This window comes from Triturus cristatus, chromosome 7, assembly GCF_964204655.1.
Source record: "Triturus cristatus chromosome 7, aTriCri1.1, whole genome shotgun sequence".
Lineage (NCBI taxonomy): Eukaryota > Metazoa > Chordata > Amphibia > Caudata > Salamandridae > Triturus > Triturus cristatus.
Window position 1 is genome coordinate 425,885,869 of NC_140590.1, and position 21,829 is coordinate 425,907,697.

At 44.8% G+C, this 21,829-nt stretch overlaps 1 protein-coding gene across 1 annotated transcript in view; it reads right to left on the bottom strand.

Moving 5' to 3' along the window:
- ABCC3 (ATP binding cassette subfamily C member 3) overlaps positions 1 to 21,829 on the bottom strand; it is a 693,015-nt gene that overhangs the window by 489,558 nt on the left and 181,628 nt on the right. The window contains exon 2 of the mRNA XM_085616719.1: positions 10,810 to 10,986. Coding sequence (XP_085472845.1) covers positions 10,810 to 10,986 — 177 coding nt within the window. The remainder of the gene's footprint in view (positions 1 to 10,809; positions 10,987 to 21,829) is intronic.

Below are 21,829 nucleotides of genomic sequence, written 5' to 3' on the forward strand. Positions count from 1 at the left end.
CCCTTGATTAGATTAGGAGACGTGCTGGAAGGGGTGTGCAGTCCAATGTTAGTCACACTGCAGAGTTGGGTTACACTGACACACACTCCAAGGACAGGATTTCTACATTTTGATTTTTGTCACCAAAGTGCATTCTGGGTCAAAAATATTCCAGTGGTCATAGCAGAAGGTGGCAACTTTACCCCCATTGGTTGGAATGTCTCCCCCTCTTGCTAACCCAGAACGGTGATTATATATAGGATATCTTCAGGAACCCCTCAGATCGCTGCCTGGAACATCTGGAGAAGAGGAACTGCCCTGCTGGACCCTTGGACCACACCACAGAAGGTCTGCACTCAGAAGGACTACACCTGCTGCTCTCTCACAGGTCCACTAAGAAAGGGTTGGGCCTGATTCAAGGAAATTGAGTGGACTACCTGATCAGCAACAGATAGAATAGTGCTGGAAGAAGCGGCCTGTAGCAGACCAAGAGAGGACTACTCCAGCTTATCAGCTACAACTGTATTTTCCTGGACTGCCAAGGTGCATTGTGGGAAACTGAGTCCCAGACCCCAGGAGCTAATTTAGAAGTTCTGAACCTTGGCTGGTGCTGCTGGTAACTTTTCTACAAAAGGGAACCAACAAAAAAGAAGTTCAGGAAGTTTGGCAACTTTTTGCAAAGTTTTGGTAATAAGCTCCAGATGAAGATTGGCTTGACGTTTAGAGTCAAGCCGCTTTCATTGACTCAAGAATCAGCCTGACCACACAGGTTTGTTTGGCAGAAAGGTCCAGGGGTCCTCCCCATTCAGGACAATGACTTCCAAAGGCTCACGAAGGCATTGTGCTGCAGCAGACTGTCGTTGTCGACTCGAATTTCCGATCTGAGAAGCCAGAGGACCTGCCAATGAGTCTGTCGATGAGGGAATACCTCCAGAAAAAGTGTGAAGGTAAAACTTTGACCGTGACCTAGAGCTCACCCTATCCGAACTGTGCTCCATTGCTGTCAACCAAAAACCTTGGCTTTGTCTTGGTCCAGCGCAACCAAATTGCCGCAAGTGGCACTTAAAGCTTTTTGGTGCTTGAATGCATTTTTTTTATTACATTTTAAATTTTCATATCTCTGGTACCCTACTTTGGATTTTTGTCATTTTGGTATTATTTTAAAGATAAAAATATTCTTTTTTATAAATCGTGTTGGATTTTTATTATGTGGTGTCTCTTATTTATGTACAGTTTTGGTTGATATTAAATGCTTTACACTTACCTGCCTCCTATGTTAAACCTGATTGATCGTTGCCAAACTATCAAGGGTTTAGCAAGAATTAATTTATTGAGAATTGACTGGACCTTATTACTGATTGTGATATTATTACTAGATTTAATAATAACCCACTTTCCTACACAGTAGATGTAAGCACATTAAATAAAAATCTGAAACTCAAGGTTAAATCTCCTAAATCTACAAAGCCACTGAAGCCTAATCCCTCCTGGAGCTCATTTCCTTGGATATAACAAAAGGATCACAGCCCATCGAGATGTCTTGGGCGCTGTCGATTCCAGTATGGAATAGGAAACTCTAGACAACAGGTTTGGCCTGCTATACCTTAAGGAAGAACTGGAAAAGCAAGAAAATAGGGAAGGTACCTTGCACCGATCAAGAGAAGGTCAAACTGAGGGGGGCGCCATTTTAGAGAGCAAACTAGTCACAATTGGGTTTAAAAGGCGATATTAATCAGCATTGTATCCTGATCTAGAACTTGAATATGTCATCAAAACAATATATCTCCACAAACACAAAAACAAACTTCTCCATTAGAGTGTTAGAAGACAGAAGCTTTGGAAAAGAGAAGTGAGAGTGACAGGCTACAATTAGACCCTGCTAAGGAAATGAAAAATAGGTCTGACATATCTGAGAGCAATCAGAAGGAGGTTTGCGACACCTGCCAAAAACAGATGGAACTAACCATGAGGACAACATCAGTAGAGGAGACTGTGACAAAGGTAACAGTAGATGTAGCATAGAAAACTCCCATGAGCTGGTAAAGCTTAAGGCACAGAATAAGGCAAAGTACTTCACCGTGGAGAGGTTAGAAGTGCCGAAGACTCAATGTTGTTGCCACCCCACAAAATATGGGAAGGATGCTTGCAGAGTGACCAGATGGAGAATTTATCTTTTGTAACTATATCAAACTTTGAGCCCTGCTGCATTTAAAAGAAACCCTTTGTTTACATTCTGTAGGGCTTTTTGGACTCCTCACAAGCTTTCAAAGATAACAGACATGAACAAGTCTTGAATCAGGAAGTGTAAATCAGGCAGAGCAAATGACCTTCATATGTTTGTGGAATGCCCTGCCTTAAAGGAGTTCTGGGACAAAGTAAGTTCAGCGATCTCTGACATGTCAAGCCAAGCTATTGAGGTAAGCCCCCTACTTGTCATATTTGGAATACAATAAGAGGAGGAGGAGGAAGAGATGTACTTGAAGGGAAGAAAGCTAATGGTCAATCTGATACTCACAGCAAGGCATATAACTTGTAAAAAGTGAATTGATCCCGCTCTTCCAGATTTTACAGAATGAGTAATTCAGTAAAGGCAGTATGCTTGATGAACTCAAGATGTGCACATAATAAGAAGAATATCACACATTGGACTGTGTGATGGAATGATTTAAAGCTAGATGTGAAGGGGTCCGATGATTATAACATTGACTGAGCTCTGTGAACACTGGAACAGTAAAGCAGTAATAGCCCATGACCCGACCAGAGGCATAGCTGGTTAACGGGTGTTTGATAGGTGACTGGGATAAAGGTGATAAGGACAAGAAAAAAAGGCAACACAATAAAAATCCCACTCCAATTTATAAATTTAGAGTAAAACTTAACAAGCAAAATGACATTAAAAAGGCATAAAATCTAATACGGGGAACCAAAGATATGGATTTTAGAATATTTAAGGAAGAATAGAGCAAAAAAAACACTTAGCGCCAGTGACAGCCTATGGTCGCAGTAATCCTGGATCTAGATATGATTTCAGGCTTACCACAATGAAGAGCAGGTCAAACACACCAACTAGGTGGTTCACACCAGTTGGAGATTTTACATTGGAACTTAATCTCTGAAATGGAAGTCAAAATCCAACCGCGGGGCAAGGTTTCAGGCTCTTTCTGAGTAAGACGTGTTTAAGTCTTAAAGTTGTAGGGTGAAGCCCCGTTGAATCCATTGGTTTTGATGGGGAAAGCTCAGAGTAAGAAAATTCAAATTTTGCATCCAGGTAAGTATCCTCGTCGGCTACCCTTAGGCATTGCCTTTGTGGCCACCCAGAGGTGTGGCCAGGGAAATTAGCAGTGTGGTCACTCAAAACTGCTTCTGAAGGTAGCTCCCCTCCCACTTGGTTTAAAGCCAGCCTGGCTAGGGGAAAAGGGTTGCCTTCTGTAGGTTTCACCTTACATTTATGAAAGAGCAGTCTCCTTTACAGGTTAATTAAGTTCCTAGGTCCATCTGGTTTTCATGAAAAGTGATAAAAGACCTCCCTATACCCAGGCCATTGTCTCTGCTCTGGGAACCGTTTTCACACCTCTTGAAGGTCATATACTCAATGGGCAGCAGCTGGAGAATCAAAGCAAATCGGCATTATCCTACAGGAGCTTCAAGTAGGGAAAAGGTATATTTCTTAAAGTTACTTTTCCTAAATATTTATTCAAAATATTTAATCTATTCATTAGACTGTATTACTTATAAATGTTATGGATAGTGGTCGAATCATTATTTGACCTAGTCACAAACCGGAGAAAGCAGAATGAATAATTTAGTCCACACTCTAGTTTTCTCATAGAACAGCCAGAGTTTCACACAGTAAAAATAGCTTTTAAGGGGGGGTGTGGCTTGGACAGCTAACATGGCGGACGCAGCCTAACCGGGCTCTGCACGTCCAAGCCGATTTTCACCAATTATCCTGCCAAAATCCTGCTTGGAGGTTATTTAAAAACGCTTAATAAACTCCGGGTCGCGGGGGAGCGGAATGTGCAGAGGGGCGTGCTCGAGAGCGGTGCTAGCTGAATTTCCTGCCCGGTGCGGCCCGCGGCCGCGACCGGGCTTGGACATGGGCTGTGGGATCCGGTGCCGAGCGCTCTGACACCTGGCGCTCCCGAGAGCCCCCCAGGAGAGGGAACAATCGAGCGATGCGGCCGGGCAGTGGTGGGGGTTGGTTCCTCCCTCCACTTTAGGCCCTGCATCGGCCTGCATTGACCGCCATTTCCCGTGTGGTGCCGCCATCGGAGCCTTCCCGTGGAGCCTGAGGCCAGGGCCCTACGCCCGCACTGGTGATGGGCCATGGAGACTGTGGGAGCCGAGTGTGTCTCCGGAGATGCGTGGCCTCAGTGGTTGTCTGTCTGCGAGGGCTGCCTCTGAACATCAGGCAGCTGAAGTGAAGGTACCGGGGGTGACCAGGGCCAAGTGGGCTGGAACGGGGCCCCGTGAAGTGAGCGCTCTGTGGTGGTGGGGACTGGGGCCTGGTGTGGCCAACTGCTGAGGCCTGATATTGCCTGCATCTCCCCCATGAGCCAAGCCGTGCTGGTACAGGCCCAGAAGATGCACTCCCAGTCCAAAGTATCCTGCAAATTGGACATTACCCATTATATCGACGCCACGTCCTGTCTGCAGCCTACGCGGTGAGACCTCTGCGCTCCCTGCGGGGGTGGGGTCCTACTCCCTGCAGGCCGGCACGCATTGAAAGGGGCGCAATTGCGGAGTAAAGCTGCTTGGTGGACTGTGCTCGGGCCCCACATTATTCTTTGTTGGGACTCTCATGCAGTGACCATTGGCGCAGGAGCTCTGTTATCCCCACGATTTACCCCTGCATTGCGACAACACCAACCCCCACCACGATGGGAAGGGGGACAAGCCGGGTGGTGCTGGTCCTAAACAAGGCACCCTAGTCCAATTTACAGCTCCGCGAGCAGTGAGGGGGCAGGCTCAGTGCCCGACAATGCGATCCTCCTCGCCGCTTTCAATATAGCGCCAGGAACATGCTGGATGCCAAAATTGATGCGGTGGGGTCAGAGGTATCCTGTCAATGCCAGGATCTTCGTAAAGCCGTAGATCGCATCACAGAGACGGAGACGAGGGTCTCGGCCGTGGAAGACAGTGTCCACCCTCCACAAAAAAGTCAATAAACTCTCTATGGTGTCACAGGAGCTGGCCTCCAAGGTGGAGGATGCGGAGGGCCGGGCGTGACACAACAATCTGCGCTTTGTGGGCCTGCCGGAGGAATGGGAGGGTGCCTCTATGACCCACTTCATTACCCAGTGGCTCACCAACCTCATGCCTCAAGACCAACTGTCCCCCTGTTTTGTGGTGGAGCGTGCACACCGGGCCTTGACTCAAAAACCTCCCCCCGGTGAAAATTCCAGACCAGTAATCGCCAAGATACTAAATTATGCCGACCGGGATGCCATCTTCCGACACGCCAGGACACACAGAGACTGCTTCCAACATGACTCGAGGCCCATCATGGTATTCCCGGATTCCACACGCTTAGTTCAGCAACGCCAGTCCTTCTTGGTTGCAAAGCGCAAATTGCGCGACATGAACTTGCAATACATGCTTTTGTATCCAGCCAGGATGAGAGTGATTTTCAATTCCAAATCCTTCTTCTTTGACACTCCAGAGGCCGTCTTCACTTGGGTTGAGGAGCGTCTGTGACTCCGGCAGGGAACACCATCACTACAGGACTCAGACTCCTCCCATGGACCGTGGCGGAACAGGTCCCGGTGGAATAAATCCAAGAAACGACATGGCTCCGGATCTGATAGACTGTCAACCAATCCAGAGAGGCCCTCCTGATCTACTGGGTGCATCATTGATGTCAAGAACAAGTACACATTGATCGTTGTTATTCTATGCTTTTTCTGAACACATTGCCTCTGAGAAGGCGTGGATGTTAGGCCATGGAAATTCCAGGCCAAAGACTTTTGGGTCGCCCTCCTTTTCTTTATGTTTGGTGGGTGGGGTGGGTACTTTTGGGGTGAGGGCTCGTGGTTCCTCTGTTGGGAGCCTGCTGCGCCTCATGCCGCGACAGATGCTCCTAGTTTATGGCAGTGTCGGGTGGGGGGTGGTGGGGTGGTGGGGGGATTTCTTAGGTTGTTCATATGTTTTATGCAGACATGTTATCTAGATCAGGTCTCCTCCAGTGTTGTCCACTTTGCGTTGCAGGATAATGACACATGATGATACACCCCCCCAGGGGATCTAAATATGGTCTCATGGAATGTTCGAGGCCTCCAGAATAAGATCAAATGCAATGCGGTCCTCCGCCAGGCTAAAAGGTATGGGGCAGATGTCCTCCTATTGCAAGAAACTCACCTGTTGGGCACTAAATCTCCTTGCCTAGCCAGGTTTGGTTTCCACCACATTTATCATGCAGGGTTCACCGGAGGTTCCCGGGGGGTGGCCATTTTAATACATCGCAGGGTCCAGTTCCACTACATATCACACAAGGCAGATCCCGGGGGTAGGTTCCTCTTCATCACCTGCACACTTCATGCTGAACGGGTCACTCTTGGCAGCAAATATGCCTCCCCCGCTGGGGGCGGGTTTTGTAGACAGGCTTGTGAGTGTTTGGGGGGACTTCCAGGAGGGTCTAACACTTCTAGGAGGTGACTGGAACGATACGATGGGGCCGATGGACAGGCAGCGTAACTCGACCTCTCAACTAGCATCAAATCCCACTAGTCTGAGCTCCCTGGACTCCACCTTGAGCAGGGTGGATGTTTGCCAGGAATATCATCCCTCCGTACAGGGTTACACTTATTTTTCCACGGTCCACGAGTCGCAATCCAGGCTTGATTATGTTTTCGTTCCCCGCATATACATCCACCACTTCTCACACGTAACACACCATCCCCGTGGACTCTCAGATCATTCTCCGGTCGCCCTACGATTTCACACAAGTTCCCGCCGACCTCCCTTCCGTTGGCGCATGTCCCCCTGGCACCTCCGATGCCCAGAGTATCACTATATGCTCCGCACAACTATCACAGAGTATCTGGATTCTAACAGCCCATCCGCCCCATCTAGATGCATATTATGGGAAGCCCTAAAGCCTACCGTCCGAGGTGCCGAGATAAGTTACCGCACCAAGAAAAAACGTTTACGGAAGGAGCAAGTGGCAGCCCTAGAATCGCGTCAGATGGCCCTAGCAGCGCAACTCAATAGGGATCCTAGCCCTGCTATCCAGCGAAATCTACTGCTGGCGCTGCAAGAACTGCAGCAATATCTAATGAGTGAGGCTAAAGAAATTTGGGAGGACTCACAGCACCGGGTATATTAATGGGGGGATAAATCGAGTTAAATGCTCCATCGAATGTGTCAGGCAGATAAATCCCCGGTGACGGTCCCTACAATCCGTGGTACCGATGGGTCCCTCTATACATCGCCGGAAGGGGTAGCTGGGGAATTCGCACTGCGCTTTACGACTCTATATGCTCGGCAGGAGCAGATTTCGCCTGCGCTAATCGCAGAATTTCTACGCGACATCCCGCCACGAAAACTTTCGGACTCCATGCGAGACCATCTGGAGGCCCCCATTACGATAGATGAACTGACGGGGCCCTCGATGCGCTCCACACGGAACGAGCCCCGGGCCCCAACGGATTCCCTATGGAATTCCTCCGGCCAAATGTACACCTGCTGGGCCTTCACCTCCTAGCTGCAATCCGAGAGGCCGTGGATGCCTCCATATTGCCTCACGACTGGTGACATGCTGAAATAGTCCTCTTCATCAAGCCCGGGTGCCCTCCTGATGACCCCTCCTCCTATCGTCCCATTTCCCTTATTCATTTTGAGTCCAAGTTGGTGGGAAAGGTTATTGCAGATCGCCTCCGATCCTACGTTTCGGATCTGATTCATCCCGCAAGTCGGGATTTATGCCCCAGAGAGCGACTCGCCATAATATCCGCAGGGTACATAATGCCATAGTGGCCACTCCAGCGCTGGGCCGACTGGCTGCACTGCTTCTGGCCAATATAGATAAGGCCTTTGATTCCCTTAGTTGGGTATGCCTCTTTCAATTGCTAGAGGCCATTAACTTCGGTCTGCGAGTCCTCGCCTAAACACGCTTATTATACACTGACTTAACAGCATCGGTGCGGATAGCCGGGCACCGCTCCTCCCCCTTCCCTATCCAAAGGTACAATAGGTGGGTCTGACCCCTGTCTCCCTAATTATTTGCCCTCGCGATCGAACCTTTGGCGGTATGGGTTAGAAATGACCCGGTCCTTCGAGGTTTCGAATGGTCGCAGTCGCACTCGGATCGCATTGCGTTATACGCGGATGATGTTCTTTTCTTCTTTACAGACCCCTAGTATTCAGGGCCTCCCATACTAGAGATCCTGAGGGTATTTGGAAGCACTGAAGCACTACAGGCCTACACGCGAACCCAGCCAAATCCATCCTTTATCCAGTTTTCGGCCACCAAGGCCGTGATACATGGGCTTAGCAACTCTCCCACGCCACTGAAGGTTTTAAATGCCTTGGTATTTTCGTGTCCTCGTGTCCCAATATCTCCTGGGCCCATAATATCACTCCACTGCTGGCCATCCTCGACAGCGAGACTGCGATATGGTCTTCCCTTCCCCAGTCTCTATACGGGCGCTCGGCCATCTTCAAGATGGTATCGCTACCTCGGATCCTGTACCATCTTCAAAATTTCCCTTATCATATCCTGCGCTCATGGTTTGCGCAGGTTAACGCCATTCAAAATAAATTTCTCTGGAACGGCGGGGCGATTAGGGTTGCTCTGCGCACTTGTGTACAATGAACATATTGCAGAGGAATCGCAGCAGCGGACATCTACTCATATTATGTAGCATCGCACTTGCTTGTGGTCAATGAATGGCGGTACAACTCCCCTACTGACCCAGCGTATGTGATTGAGCACGCGGCAATGGCACAGGCCCCCCTCCTACATCTCCTGTATAGCTCGGCACGATTAGACTTTATGCCACCCATGGGTAAAGTTGTAATACTGCTCTGGCGGGCACTGGTCCGACAGATGGGTTGGCACGGCAAACTTACCCGTGAGACCCCATTATGGCAGGGAACATATCTCCGTCCTGTGGCCACCTTGAGTGGCTTTCTGGGCTGGGACCTGGTGGGGATATCGACCCTCGGGGATGTGATGAAGGGTACCTCCCTTAAAACCTGTCAGCAACTGCAAACGGAATACAACCTCCATAAAACGCAATTCTACAACTATCTCCGTCTTTGCCATGCACACACCCCCCTGATACGTTCCCTTGAGACCCTTCCGGAGTTTCACCCACTGGAGGGCCACTTGTTAATGGGAGATCTAGGCCTTCACAAGATTCGACAGTTCTATCAGACCTTAATGGCCCACACACAGACAACACTCGACAAGACACGACAGGCGTGGCAGGCCGATATGCCTGACTTAACCGACGACGACTGGGCTGAAGCCATTGCTAGTCCACGAGGGGCGGCGGTCTCTACTAGATACCATCTGATACAATTGAAAGATTTACACAGGGCCTACTATACGCGGACCAGACTGTGGCTGATGGGAGTGATCCCCTCCCCTGTATGTCTGCGGTGTGAGCAAGATGAAGGGACTTTTTTGCATTCAGTTTGGAGCTGTACAGCGTTGCAGCCCTTCTGGCGTAGAATTAGGTCCTGCCTCCAGGAGGTGCTCGCATGGGAACTCCCATTGGACCCGAGACTGTTCCTCCTACATAGCAGATGATATTGGGGGAAACGTTTATAAGCAACATTTATTGTTTTTAGCCCTCACAATAGCCAAACGCGACATCGCACAACTGTGGAAGGGGACTTCTCCCCCAACATTGGGTAAATGGAAGACCGAACTGGATAGATGTATGGGGGCCCAGGTGGCAGTGTTCCTAGCTCAGGGCTGCCCTGCTAAACACAGAAAAGTCTGGGCTCACTGGGCTTCCTATCGGGGAATCAAGCTCCCTCCTCTACCACCCACTGACCCCTGAATGGAGCCCTGTATTTTATTGCACATTGTTTGTATATGTATATTGTTTTGAAATCCCCATATATGATGAAAATGGAGTTTCATGACCTCTTAATTGATATACATGTCTTGAGATCTAGAACTGTCTGCATTAAGTTTGACTTTTATCCCCTGCATGTTGGGCAGGTGTTTGATTATGGTCGAAATGTTGGACTCGCTGTGAAATTATGCATTCTCTCCTAAGGGTCAATGTAGGGCTTTCGCCCACACCTCCAATGGAAAACCAAATAAAATTTGTTGTAAAAAAAATAAACAGCTTTTAAAGCCTTGTCACTGTAGGGACATGTTAACATTAAATTTCTATGTCTCACTTTTAAATACCATGCACCCTACCATGTGGACTACAAGGTCAACATTCTGTCTTCATTCTGAAAAGGGAGGTTTTTTTCGTGGTAAAAAGTGTTATTTTGACAGATTGGACTACAGGTTTAAATTGCAGTAATCGGCCTACACTGGTAGGCTTGAAGCCATGTGTTCTCTGTCACACTAGTGGATGGCACACTAAGTGACACATTTTCATGATATGGGTGTATTTCTGCACCGTATAATATAGCCTTATAAAGAAGTTAAATATGCCAATTGGCCAATTTGGAGTTAGACAATTTTACCATGTTTTAGAGATCAAAGCACATGAGATTAGCAGTGTCCAGGTGCATAAAGTCAAAAACCCAACAGCTTCAGTCCAAAAGATGGGGGTTATCATGCAAAAAGGGGACTTTACTCAAAAAATGCTAATTTAATGTATATGAAATTTGAGAGAAATGTTAAGCCCTTCATCTTACCGTTTTGAATCTGTTCAGCACAGAGACCACAATGTATCCTCTTCTGTAATATTTGAGATACAGGACGTACAGAGGAGAAGCAGCCCACAGGTAGAAGCAGGGAATCCATGCTAGAATTGTGTTCTGAAAGCAGGGCGTTAGGTCGGGACTCTCAGTGTACACTGTGATGTTTGGATCCTGCAAAAAAATAAATATAAATATAAGAGACACATTAATCTTCTTTAGAAAATAGTGCATATATTTGTAGCTTGTGTAGAGAAATGTATGTAGTCGGCTAACAACATGAATAGCGCATAGCAGAGTTATCGTGTTTTTATATCACACTTACAACCACAGGTTTGCGGTTTGGCACATGCTACCTCGTAAGGGTTGCTGCACTCCAGAATGTCAACTTTTCTCCCTCAAAAGAATGTAAAGTAGAATTACAATATCATGAATTAATAGTTGTAACCAATAGGCTGTAAACAGATTCCAGTAGCAAGCATTTGGCTCACTGAGCAAGCCCACTGGGTCGGAACAAAAACATAGACAGAAGGTTTTGTAGAAAGCGCCTTTAAATATAAGATCTAACAGATGTGTCTTAATCTACTGGCTCAAGCAAAATCACAGATTCTTATAAATGTTATGGTAGTCGAGACCAGCTGGGTGAAGCAAGCCCATAACTAGCCACAGGTTGGGGAGGATTTCAAAAATCATAAAGCAACATTCTTGCATTACTTCTCAAAAAACACACATCTGTCACCCTCTGGCTGATTGTCAATAAATTGAATTCCCTCACTTTTCACACCAAAGTCTCACCACATCGACATCTTTGTTGAAGGGTAGTCACACAGAATATAGATTGTACCTATTAGGGAAATACCTCCAAGGATACAATGAATGTTTATGGACATTGTCCTCATCACAAATGTAGAAACTTAAAAGGAGGATTCCAAGTTTAGGATGGCCATTTTCACATTAGAAGGTCTACTATGCGGAGAAGTTGCCAACCATGGTCAGTCTTTACTTTTGCCCCTGTGACTTTTACTCAATGGAGAGACAGATTCTTCATGATGTTCTTTTGAACCTCCCTAAAATTGAGGGACTCTTGGGTAGATTAACTTAGCCCCAAGAGGTTGTCGCCTTACCCTCTCTGATCAGAGAAAAAGAAAACAGGCAGGTGTCACTCACTCAAGTTTACAGCAGGTTAGGCTAATTTAGAGTGTTCTGAGTCAGACAAGCTTGTCAGGAGTACTGTAATCTATCTACAGGTTGTTTGTTTTAGTTAAGCGGACGCTTACTCTGATCTCTGAATGTAGTAGACAAAAAGTAATTGGTTTTACAATGATTAATTTTTTATTACATATAATCAGCAATTGGGTGTTAAAAGTGATAAGAACTATTAATATTTATTTCAGCAGCCATAACATGAAACAAACTCAATATTAGAAAAACCCAAGGCATCTTATATCGCACATCCCTACTATCAATAGTAATAAGTCAAAACCCTACCTAACTTTACACTTATATTATTGTCAGCCTCCCATTGATTGTATTGACTTAGTAAGAAGCACCGCCTCTATGGTGTGCCAAACCATGTATTACCCCTGCATACCTCCAAGCAATATATGTAAATGGGAGGAAGAGCTCTGTGCCCAGTTTCTTGCATCCACATTACTATGTAAACAATGCTTCAGTTAGAGACAAATCTGAAAAACAGGCATTTGAATCAAAATATGCTGTCTTCCACATTCGATCCACTCACAGATGAAGGACCTTGCAATGTTTCTCAATGCACACAGCTTCCAAAACAACAGAATGGCAGGTTTTATCTTTGCTGCATACTAGTTTTTTTTTAGCACAACCAAGGTCAACCTGTTTATAAAATAATATGATATGAAGATCCCACACACTGTTAGTTATCATCAACATTTCAAAGATTAGTTTCCTGGACTCTAAGCCTTTGACTACAGACTCTAAAGGATTCGTGAGATAATATGTGTCATACAGTTAGGCTTCATTTGTGTTTAACATCCACATCCCATCAGAAAGAGCCCTGCTGCTTAAACCACTGTAGGTTCCCTCAAAACTAACTCCTTGAATAAGTCAGACTTAAACACACAAATATCATTATTTAACAGAGCATAACCGCTTTCCTAATTTGGAAAAGATGCATTTACGCGAATAAATGGACATACTTGTATTAACAGTCTTGTGTAAGTAAAACTACAAATAAGGCATAAGAGTGGGAGGGAAATGGGCATCAGAGGATGCAATTCCCATTAAATGTGTTAGCACCTGCAATACAGAATATTTGGGCTAGGCACAATCTTTTTGTACATCCAATATATTACTGTGAAGTGCAGTAGAAAATCCTGTTCCCAAATTGGTGGGGATTTCTGTAAAGCAGGAAATTCTATCCCCAAGGTAAAAAAACAGACCTTTTTACACCTGCGTTTTTTTCATGCAAAAGTATTCACCTACACATTTGCTAGTGAAAATAAAATTTAAAAAACGCTTGTCAGAAGTATGCCTGAAGTGAGTACATTTACTAACTATTTGGCAAATTGGAACAAATGGTATTCATTAGTCATGAACTGAAGTCATATTTGTTTGAGTGAACCCTCTGTTGGGTCCCGTCTCACTCATTTCCAAAAGGAACACCATCACTTCACTGTATGTCAATGTTTGGCCAGTAAACATCATGCAGTGCTGTTTCTAGCATTCAACGCTGGCCCCACTGGAGCTTAAGAATATGGGTGGACACTTAAGGATTGGATCTGGCAATGTTTGGCTAAGGCATTTTTTGAGCAATACTAGTATAATAAAGTTCAGACTGAGCAAATTTTTACTGCACTGTTCACAAGAGAAGCTAGTCTGCCCTGTGGTCCTGAAATTCAGTTTGAGTAATTGTTTGTCCGCTCGGGGTCTCAGCAGAAGGACGGATTGTACAATGAAGCAGCCACTGCCATGTGACCTAAAGGCAGCCACAGCATCTTAATAGTCTCAAAATGTTGTGTTTTTCTAATCTCTACTTGAAAGGGAGGGCGCTCCTTTTCCTTTTTGGATCACAAACTTTGGAACTGCCTTCCTCATACTCTTTGTCATTCTCCTAATGCACTGTTCTCCAAAGTCGGTCCTGGAAAGCCGGATCCAAGTCGGATTTTTAAGATAACTACATTTATCTAAATGGGGATATGTTAACGATCTGGCATGGATCCGGCCCTCCAAGGCCGACTTTGGAGAACCCTGTCCTCATGAAATGACAGGGTTCGTGACGCCTAAATCCGTCTCTAGCGCTGGGAGTCCCGACGGGTAGCCAAGCGCTTTATAAATCTTCTAATCTAATCTAAATTGACAGTTGCTTCATTGGCCTTCAAGGAGCTTCACCACAGTCTCTAACCGTATGCTCAGTTTATTCTACTCCGAGACTGTCAATACTGGGTTTTTTTGACACGCCCCTTAGAAACATGCCAGTGACTTGGTTCAATCTAACTGTGAAAGCGTCCCCTGAATGTGCACCATCTGTCATTCTGTGTAAATAAATCCAGTAATCACTTTGTAATAGTAGTGTTTTGATGTGCCTGTGACAGTTCCATAGTTGTAGAATATGTTTGTACTGGTTCTCCGTGGTCTTCATGTGTACATGTATTTTGAAGCAATCAACCTCCTGTTAAGATCGTGGTGTCATGGCTGAGAAGCTCAAACTGTGTATGGCTGGTCTCAGAAACTGGATGGTCAAGCTGAAAACTGATCAAAAACTAATTTGTGGTTGAGGGCAGCAGTGGAGAGCTCTGGGGTCCACCTTGGTGACAGCTGAAATTCCATCTTGTAAACCGCCTGTAAAAGTCCTAGAGAAATGTTGCTTCAAGTTCCGAAGTTGCCTCATCTTACTTCCACCAACTAAATGTTTTTCAGGGGTTACTGTCTTACATCTGAGGGCTGCAGGTCAGCTGTGTAGACAATGTGTCCCACCTTTACAAAGGCAATCTATCTGTATCTATAGATTCAACAGGGTCAAAATGCGCCTGATCACCTTACCGTTGGTTCTTGCAAACATGACTAATCCTCACTGGAGGTAGATGTACACAACAGGTTGCAAAGCTGCAGATGGGTCCATTTTGCGACCACGTGGATATATTTTAGGAATGCTTATATCAAATCTCCTGCAACATGAGTGTATTGTCATTTCTGGCTGGTTGAAAGTTGCCCTAAATAAAAGAATGTTTGCTAATCATTTTCCTACCATCACATCCTCTTAACAGCCCACAAGTCACTGTTTGCACCAACTGTCATACTGTGAGACTCTCCGATAAAGCAGTTAAAACATGTTGTGTTTATATTCAGGGCCAGCTTTAGCACTGGTGGCGCCCAGTGCGACAATGTTTATTGGCGCCCCCCCATGACCACCTGCGCAGTGAATTCCCGCACTACCACCACGCCGTAACAGTCTCCATAACCACTCTTACCCAGATGCATTTAATTCGTTTTATAGTGTCACTCATAAAAGTGAAGGGTGTCAGAAAACTTTACATTGCACACACATTACTCAACCATATGTGTGTAAATCAATGTATAGGAAACATTACATAAAACAGAGTGGTAGGATTTATATATCATCCATTCTGGTAGGCAGTAAAGTTTAGGGGGGCTTGGTCTGGAGAAGCACAGTCTCAGAATTTAAAACGAAGACCATGGTTGGGGATTATCTATAATAATTGGATTTGACTTCTACCCAAATCAACACTTTATACAACATTAGGATATTGAAAGGCTGGGGAAAAATCATTACACTTTAATCTATACTTGAAGTCTGCATTTCAGTTCTTTGGCAGTTCATAGTTCACTGTGTTTTATTAGTATTTTAACTAATAAGCTACAAGTAACAAAACAAAGTCTCCAACGAAAGCAGTAACCCCCTGACCTATTCACGTTATGTTCACTTCGTGATTTGCATGATGCACATTCTTTGCAGCAGGCATATTAACCCTCTGCACTAACTTATGATGAATCAAAACATCCCCCAGTCAAAACTTCCACTAGACAAAACTTCTTTCTCTCTCCAGGAAGAACATCAATCACCGGAGTAGGCTTGACATTTTTATTGTTGGCTGAAAAATGCTGGAGGTCAGGAACGCTGCTACGGGTGCTTTTAAAAACAATATAGTCTAGCAAACAGGCGCCCCCATGCCAAGCCAGCACCCAGTGCGGTGGCACCGGTCGCACCGCCCTAAAGCCGGCCCTGTTTATATTGCAACAAAGTGTACCTCCTTCAGCATTTTTCTGCATCCCAATTTCTCTTGCTTAACACCAATAACCCTTTAGTGAGTCATTCTAAAACCTATCAATATACGTACTAACGAAAAATGATGTTTATGCTTTCTTGTGAAATAATTCTACAGAGAAGTAATCTATAATTGTTGCATACTTAATTGTTTTCAAAACCACAACAAGAAAGATACTAAACAAACAGCCCTTGCAAGCAATTTCACAACTGACACTGGAAAGGAATAGAATCATAAACTATTATGCTACATTTAATGTAATTGCAGCAGATGTCTCAGCATACAAATTATACAGCCAAAGCATGCCAACGGGTTCTACTTCTCAGCATGGCTTGCTCAAAAAGAAGCGCAAAATGAGATACAATGTGACTTTTGGCAACTTATTTAGAGCGGTTCTGTTCCCAGTTATATGTAAAAGAGTAAATGTAATTATTTGTGTCCAAACTTGAGATGACTAGTACTCGTGTAACACGTGGGCGTGCCAAGAAATGTTAGGTCTGGTTTTTGGCACAAAGTTAAACGTAGTTTTCGTCCCCCTGCCACACATTAATTCTAATCCGTAGCATCCAGGTTTACTCAATGTGGAAAAACCGGAGTAGCGAGTTTTCGTCGCTCTACCTGCCTTTGATCGTTTTGAGCAGCGGGTTAGCCGACTAGATGTCTGGCCAACCCTGTTTGACTGGAAACACCACGTGAACATTATTCATGAAGGAAACCGCGGGAAGCAGTATTCTCCCGCCCGAGTGGCACGCCTTGTGCGCGAGGTGTCTTTTCTAATGGCCTAAGGGGAGGCCACTGAAAGGAAGGAAAAATGCATCATTTATAACCTGAAATACCTCGCCTCGAGGGAGACTTTGCGAGCCTATTGTTAGGTCTCGTCACTGATAACGAGTTCCTATTTTTGGTTAATAATAAACCTAAATCATGGTATGTATACGCCTTTTGCAAATTGCATTAAACAGCTTCCAAATCACCAAGGAAACCTCTGTTATCCGCTTGTGGTTCTGATCTAGAACCACTGGGTAACTATAGTGACATTTCTCTTAAGGATTTTGTACCAACCACTAAGACATATGTCAAGGACAACATTCACTTTATTAATTTGATGAAGACGTAGATTTTCATTCGAAGAAATGTGGTTCACACTGGCTTTAGATTGACTATATATTAACATCCCACAAGACTGAGGGACTAAAGTAACAGAAACCTTATTTAACCACAGACCCACACCGGTCCAAATCACAAATGCGTTTATAATTTCACTCCTTCATAATGCCTTAACAACAAAAAATGTGTGGTTCAACAGTAATTATTACTGTCAACACAAGGGAACTCCCATGGAGCTATATTTGCCTCACATATTGTAATTCTTTTGTTGATGCCCTTGAAAATACATGTATATTGAACACCAACAACCCTATTGCACAAAATATCAAGAGGTGGAAAAGCTATATGGACAATGTCTTTATGATCTGGTCATGATGTGCCAACAATTTATCAGAATTTATAGCCTTGATAAACTGCTCCCAATCTGATCTGTGCTTTACATATCATAACATATTGCACTTTTTTTGTGAGTTTTAGCTCAGATATACTAAGCACTTTTTACTTCTGCTCATTTAAATGTTGCAATGCCAGAGATTTTAGGGTACCTTTTAGCTCTCCAATGCAGTCAGATGATGAGACAAGTTCACATGTTGGCTCCCTCCTGAGATCTGCTGTCCAGGTCCGCGGCACAATGCACCTTGATAAAGCTATCACTGCTGACTCAAACGTGTTGTATTATCGCAGAGACTGGGTGGCTATGCACTGTACTATTTGCTTTTATTATTCATTTTTATATATATTTTGAATTTTTAAGTATTGTTTTCGCATTTGTGGATACCACGTTCATTGGAATAAAGCTTTTCCGACTTACTATCACAGCAGTAACTCAAGTTTTGTCTATCTTGATTCGTGATGTAAATATTACTGTCACAGACCCTTTCAGAGGACCATGGGGCCACCATGAGTTACAGGTCCCAACCTTAGGGATTGAGGCCTTTTATAACTGATGTCCTGGGGCCGACCTACTATGGATCCTGAGCAACTGGGCCAGGTACCCCTTCGGCATACAGTGGGTGTACACAGGCTTACAACTCTAAACACTTTCAACAGCAGCAATAAATGATTGTCCAGTCAAATAATTTCTTTTATGACAAAAGCAGTCTTTATAAACAAACATAAAGTAAAATACGACATACACAAACAGCATTCACAACCCCCTAGTAGTTATTCCTCATTTAATATTGGTGACACTCCAGTCACGTCCCAATAGCAGTCTGCGTTCAGGAGTCCCCATCCAACTCTTTTAGAAAAGTTTACAAAGTGTTCTAGTGCCGAAGCACGAACGGGAAGACAAGTTCCTCTAGGGTCTTCTGGCCCTTCGATCAGTCATACCCATACCAGCAGAGATTGCACAAGTGGAGACTCCGAGGGGGTTCAATGGCTTTTGTTTCTGATCCTCAATCACAGTACAGGCCCACAAAGGTCACCACGGTGTCCTCTCCTCTCGATGATGGCATGAACCAGGCGACGATCCTTGTCCTTTCTAGTCCAATAACTCCCTCAGGCATACAGGGTCACACTTTTATTTCACACTTGGGGAACAGCCCGATCGGCTCAGCAGCAGGTTCCACTTCCCCATGGCCCCCTCTGTCATACAGGCAATAGCCCAATCGGCACAGCAGTCCTCTCCTCACACCTCGCTACAGGGATCCACGCTCCCCCACTGGACTTTGCTCCATCCAGCGATCTCTTCTTCCTCACAGGGTACACTGGTCTTGGCAACCAGGCAGGCACTGGTGCCCTAGACTTCAGGGGCACGTGGTCTTCGATTTTCCCTGGGTGATGCAGGCATTAACCCCCAGTCCTCGCCACAGGCAGAAGTCTTGCAGAGCTTTTCCTCTTAAACAGCCCAACTGGATGCTTGGCAGTTGGTGATTTTTGGGGCCTTCAGTTCTCGTTCATACAGATCATTTCCAGACAAGTAATGCAATTTAGGGTCTGTAGTTTGTGTTGGGGCTGGGCTTCCTTTTTCCCTGCCATTCCTAAAGAAAGCAATCTGTCACAGTAGGAGTGACTTCAAATCTGACAGCACGGGCTCTAGAATTGACTAGAGGTTCACACCTGGATGTCAGCCACAGTGATATATGTATCAAACGTTTTGACCCCACACTAGCAAGAGGACTTTATTTACCAATATTCATCAGCACAGGAAGTGACAAAACTGGTTTCCAGCCAAAACCGCCTTTAAAAGAAGAACTCAAGCAAGAGGACTTAATTTCCCATCAACCATCTGCATGAAAGTGGCCTCACTTCCTGGCTTGTTCTTATTTCAATCAACTTTTCAGGGCATTCTATTGCCTGGGTGTTCCCATCAAAGTGGACACAAACAATACCACTGCATGTTTGGACACGCTAGGTCCAGGAAGTCCATTGGGCCAGATAAAATCAAGTGCATCACTCAGCTCCTTATACTTCCATTCTCCACCATCAGAAACAGATATATACATTCTAAACACTCAGATAACATTTACACAGCAATAGACAGCATGTTGTACATATCTCACTATCTACCACATACTCTCAAACTACAAAACATAAATTTCAACTCAAGCTCATCAACACTTGCTCTGCAGTCCTCCACACACCAGTCATCACAGACCTCATCACTTATCACAAGCTTGATGCCCTTTTCATCCCATAAACATGACTCATACACATATCTTTGCACATCCCAGAGATCCTTTTTCCTAAAGACAGCAGCACCCATCACCAGACCATGCACATAAGATGGGAGGAGGCTTGGCTGTCCTCCATAGCTCATCCTTGTCCTGCACTCTATGAAAGCAAGTAACACAACTCCTTGGAGTTGCTGACTTCCATTTCCCACCCACTACAACTCAGACTTCCACCTTCCATCTCATCTACAGGAGTCCCAGGCAGAAAAGGACTTTAGTGACTAATTCTCATATCTTCTCCCCATCTCATCCATCTGGCTTGCCCACACCATCCTCTTGGGTGACATCAGCCTCCCAGACAACGAAAGCTCTATGAAGACACACACTGCTCTACCTACAAATAACAGCATCTGGATTCCCCAATATTCTGATGATACATACCTATAGGTGAAAGCCTTCTCTGGCTTGTTTGAGTCGTTCACATTTAGCTTCCATGCACAGGACTGCACACAGCATGGGTCAATTGATGAGACCCCTTGTTTAATTCATTGCCTGCGAATCAGCCCATCTTGGTCCTACAATCTACCATCTCCTTAATACAAGTGCCCATCTCAAAATGAGTGTGCTTAACCAGCAGGGAACTCCTTTACATTTCTCAATCTCCACCAGCACATTCCTTCTCTTTTTAGAGTCCACCGCGGCTTGCCAGTCAGCACTGCCATTGCTTGAACTTTGTACAGTGATGCAATCTAGGAACAGCCGTTGGTCATTTTTTTACCATTCTAAAATGGACACCATGCCCCTAGTGAACATGGCAGCCATCTTTCAATCGTAAAACAATTATGCAGTATGTGCACTACCATGTCAAGATTGGCTCTATGTTGATTATAAACGCAGTGGCCACCTAAGAACAGTAAAACAATGCCTTTGCACGATCTTCAAGATGGTTGCCCACAGTAATGATTAGGCATTGGCATGTTTTTTCTTCCAGTGTTCTTCATTTTACGTTTCTCTCATACTCTTGCATTAAACAATATGCAAAAAATAATCATGGTATCAGCTTGATAAGACCAGATCTATTGGCTTTACCTATGCCTGTTAACAATAAGTTATTCATCTTGCTATTCCAAATAGTTTATGCCCTAGCAAATCATTTTTTGAAAATGCTAGAATAACCATTTGTATCTACCGTCCTTACAACTTAGTATTCACTAAAATGGAGAATAATCAGATATACACAGACCCATTTCATCTGATTCCATTAACTCTTTGCTGCTGCTTCAAGGGCGTCCATTTTTTTCTTTCTTAGCTGTGCAGTAAAGTAGTGGGTCGGCTGTGGCCCACAACTGTTATGTTGCTGAAGAACAGCTCTTCCTCAAATTATTGCCTGTCCACACGTTTGAAAACAACTTACCTCCGCACACATTTGAGATATTATATCAGTGACAAATGACTTGCTGGACATCAAAGAAAGGTATCTGCACATATGGAAAGTATGTATCTCACTACTACTGAAGAGAGTGTGGAGGGAAGATATGATGTCCGAGGTCATGAGGACAAGAAAGTTAGTTCAGCTTTTTTGGTGGTCGTGGTGGCTTCAGAAAAAAGTTTAAACAGTTAAGAGGGCACTAAGGTCATATGAGAGAAGGTCAAATGAGAGAACTTGGCTTCACTGGAGCTCATCAGATCCATGAAAAAGGATACACTGTAAGAACTAGAGTATGACTGTGAGGTCAAGAGGAGGGGTCTGTAGGCCAAATAGGTTGTGTTTATGGGGATAAACATATTACATCAATTGAAATGCATTTCTTTTCTGATTAGACTTGCTTTTGTTTATAATTTGATGCAGACGAGGATGCAGAAAACGTGTTTCTTTTTCCCTCCAATAAATCAAAGCTATTTTCAGAGCAACTGTGCTTATGCGTGAGTGGTGTCCTTCACCCTAAATCAACCTTCATGTAAATCAAGGAAGAGCTTTGTATATGTCACTGGAGTCGAGAAATGACTCACCCGCTTTTCACTTGTAAACAAAGC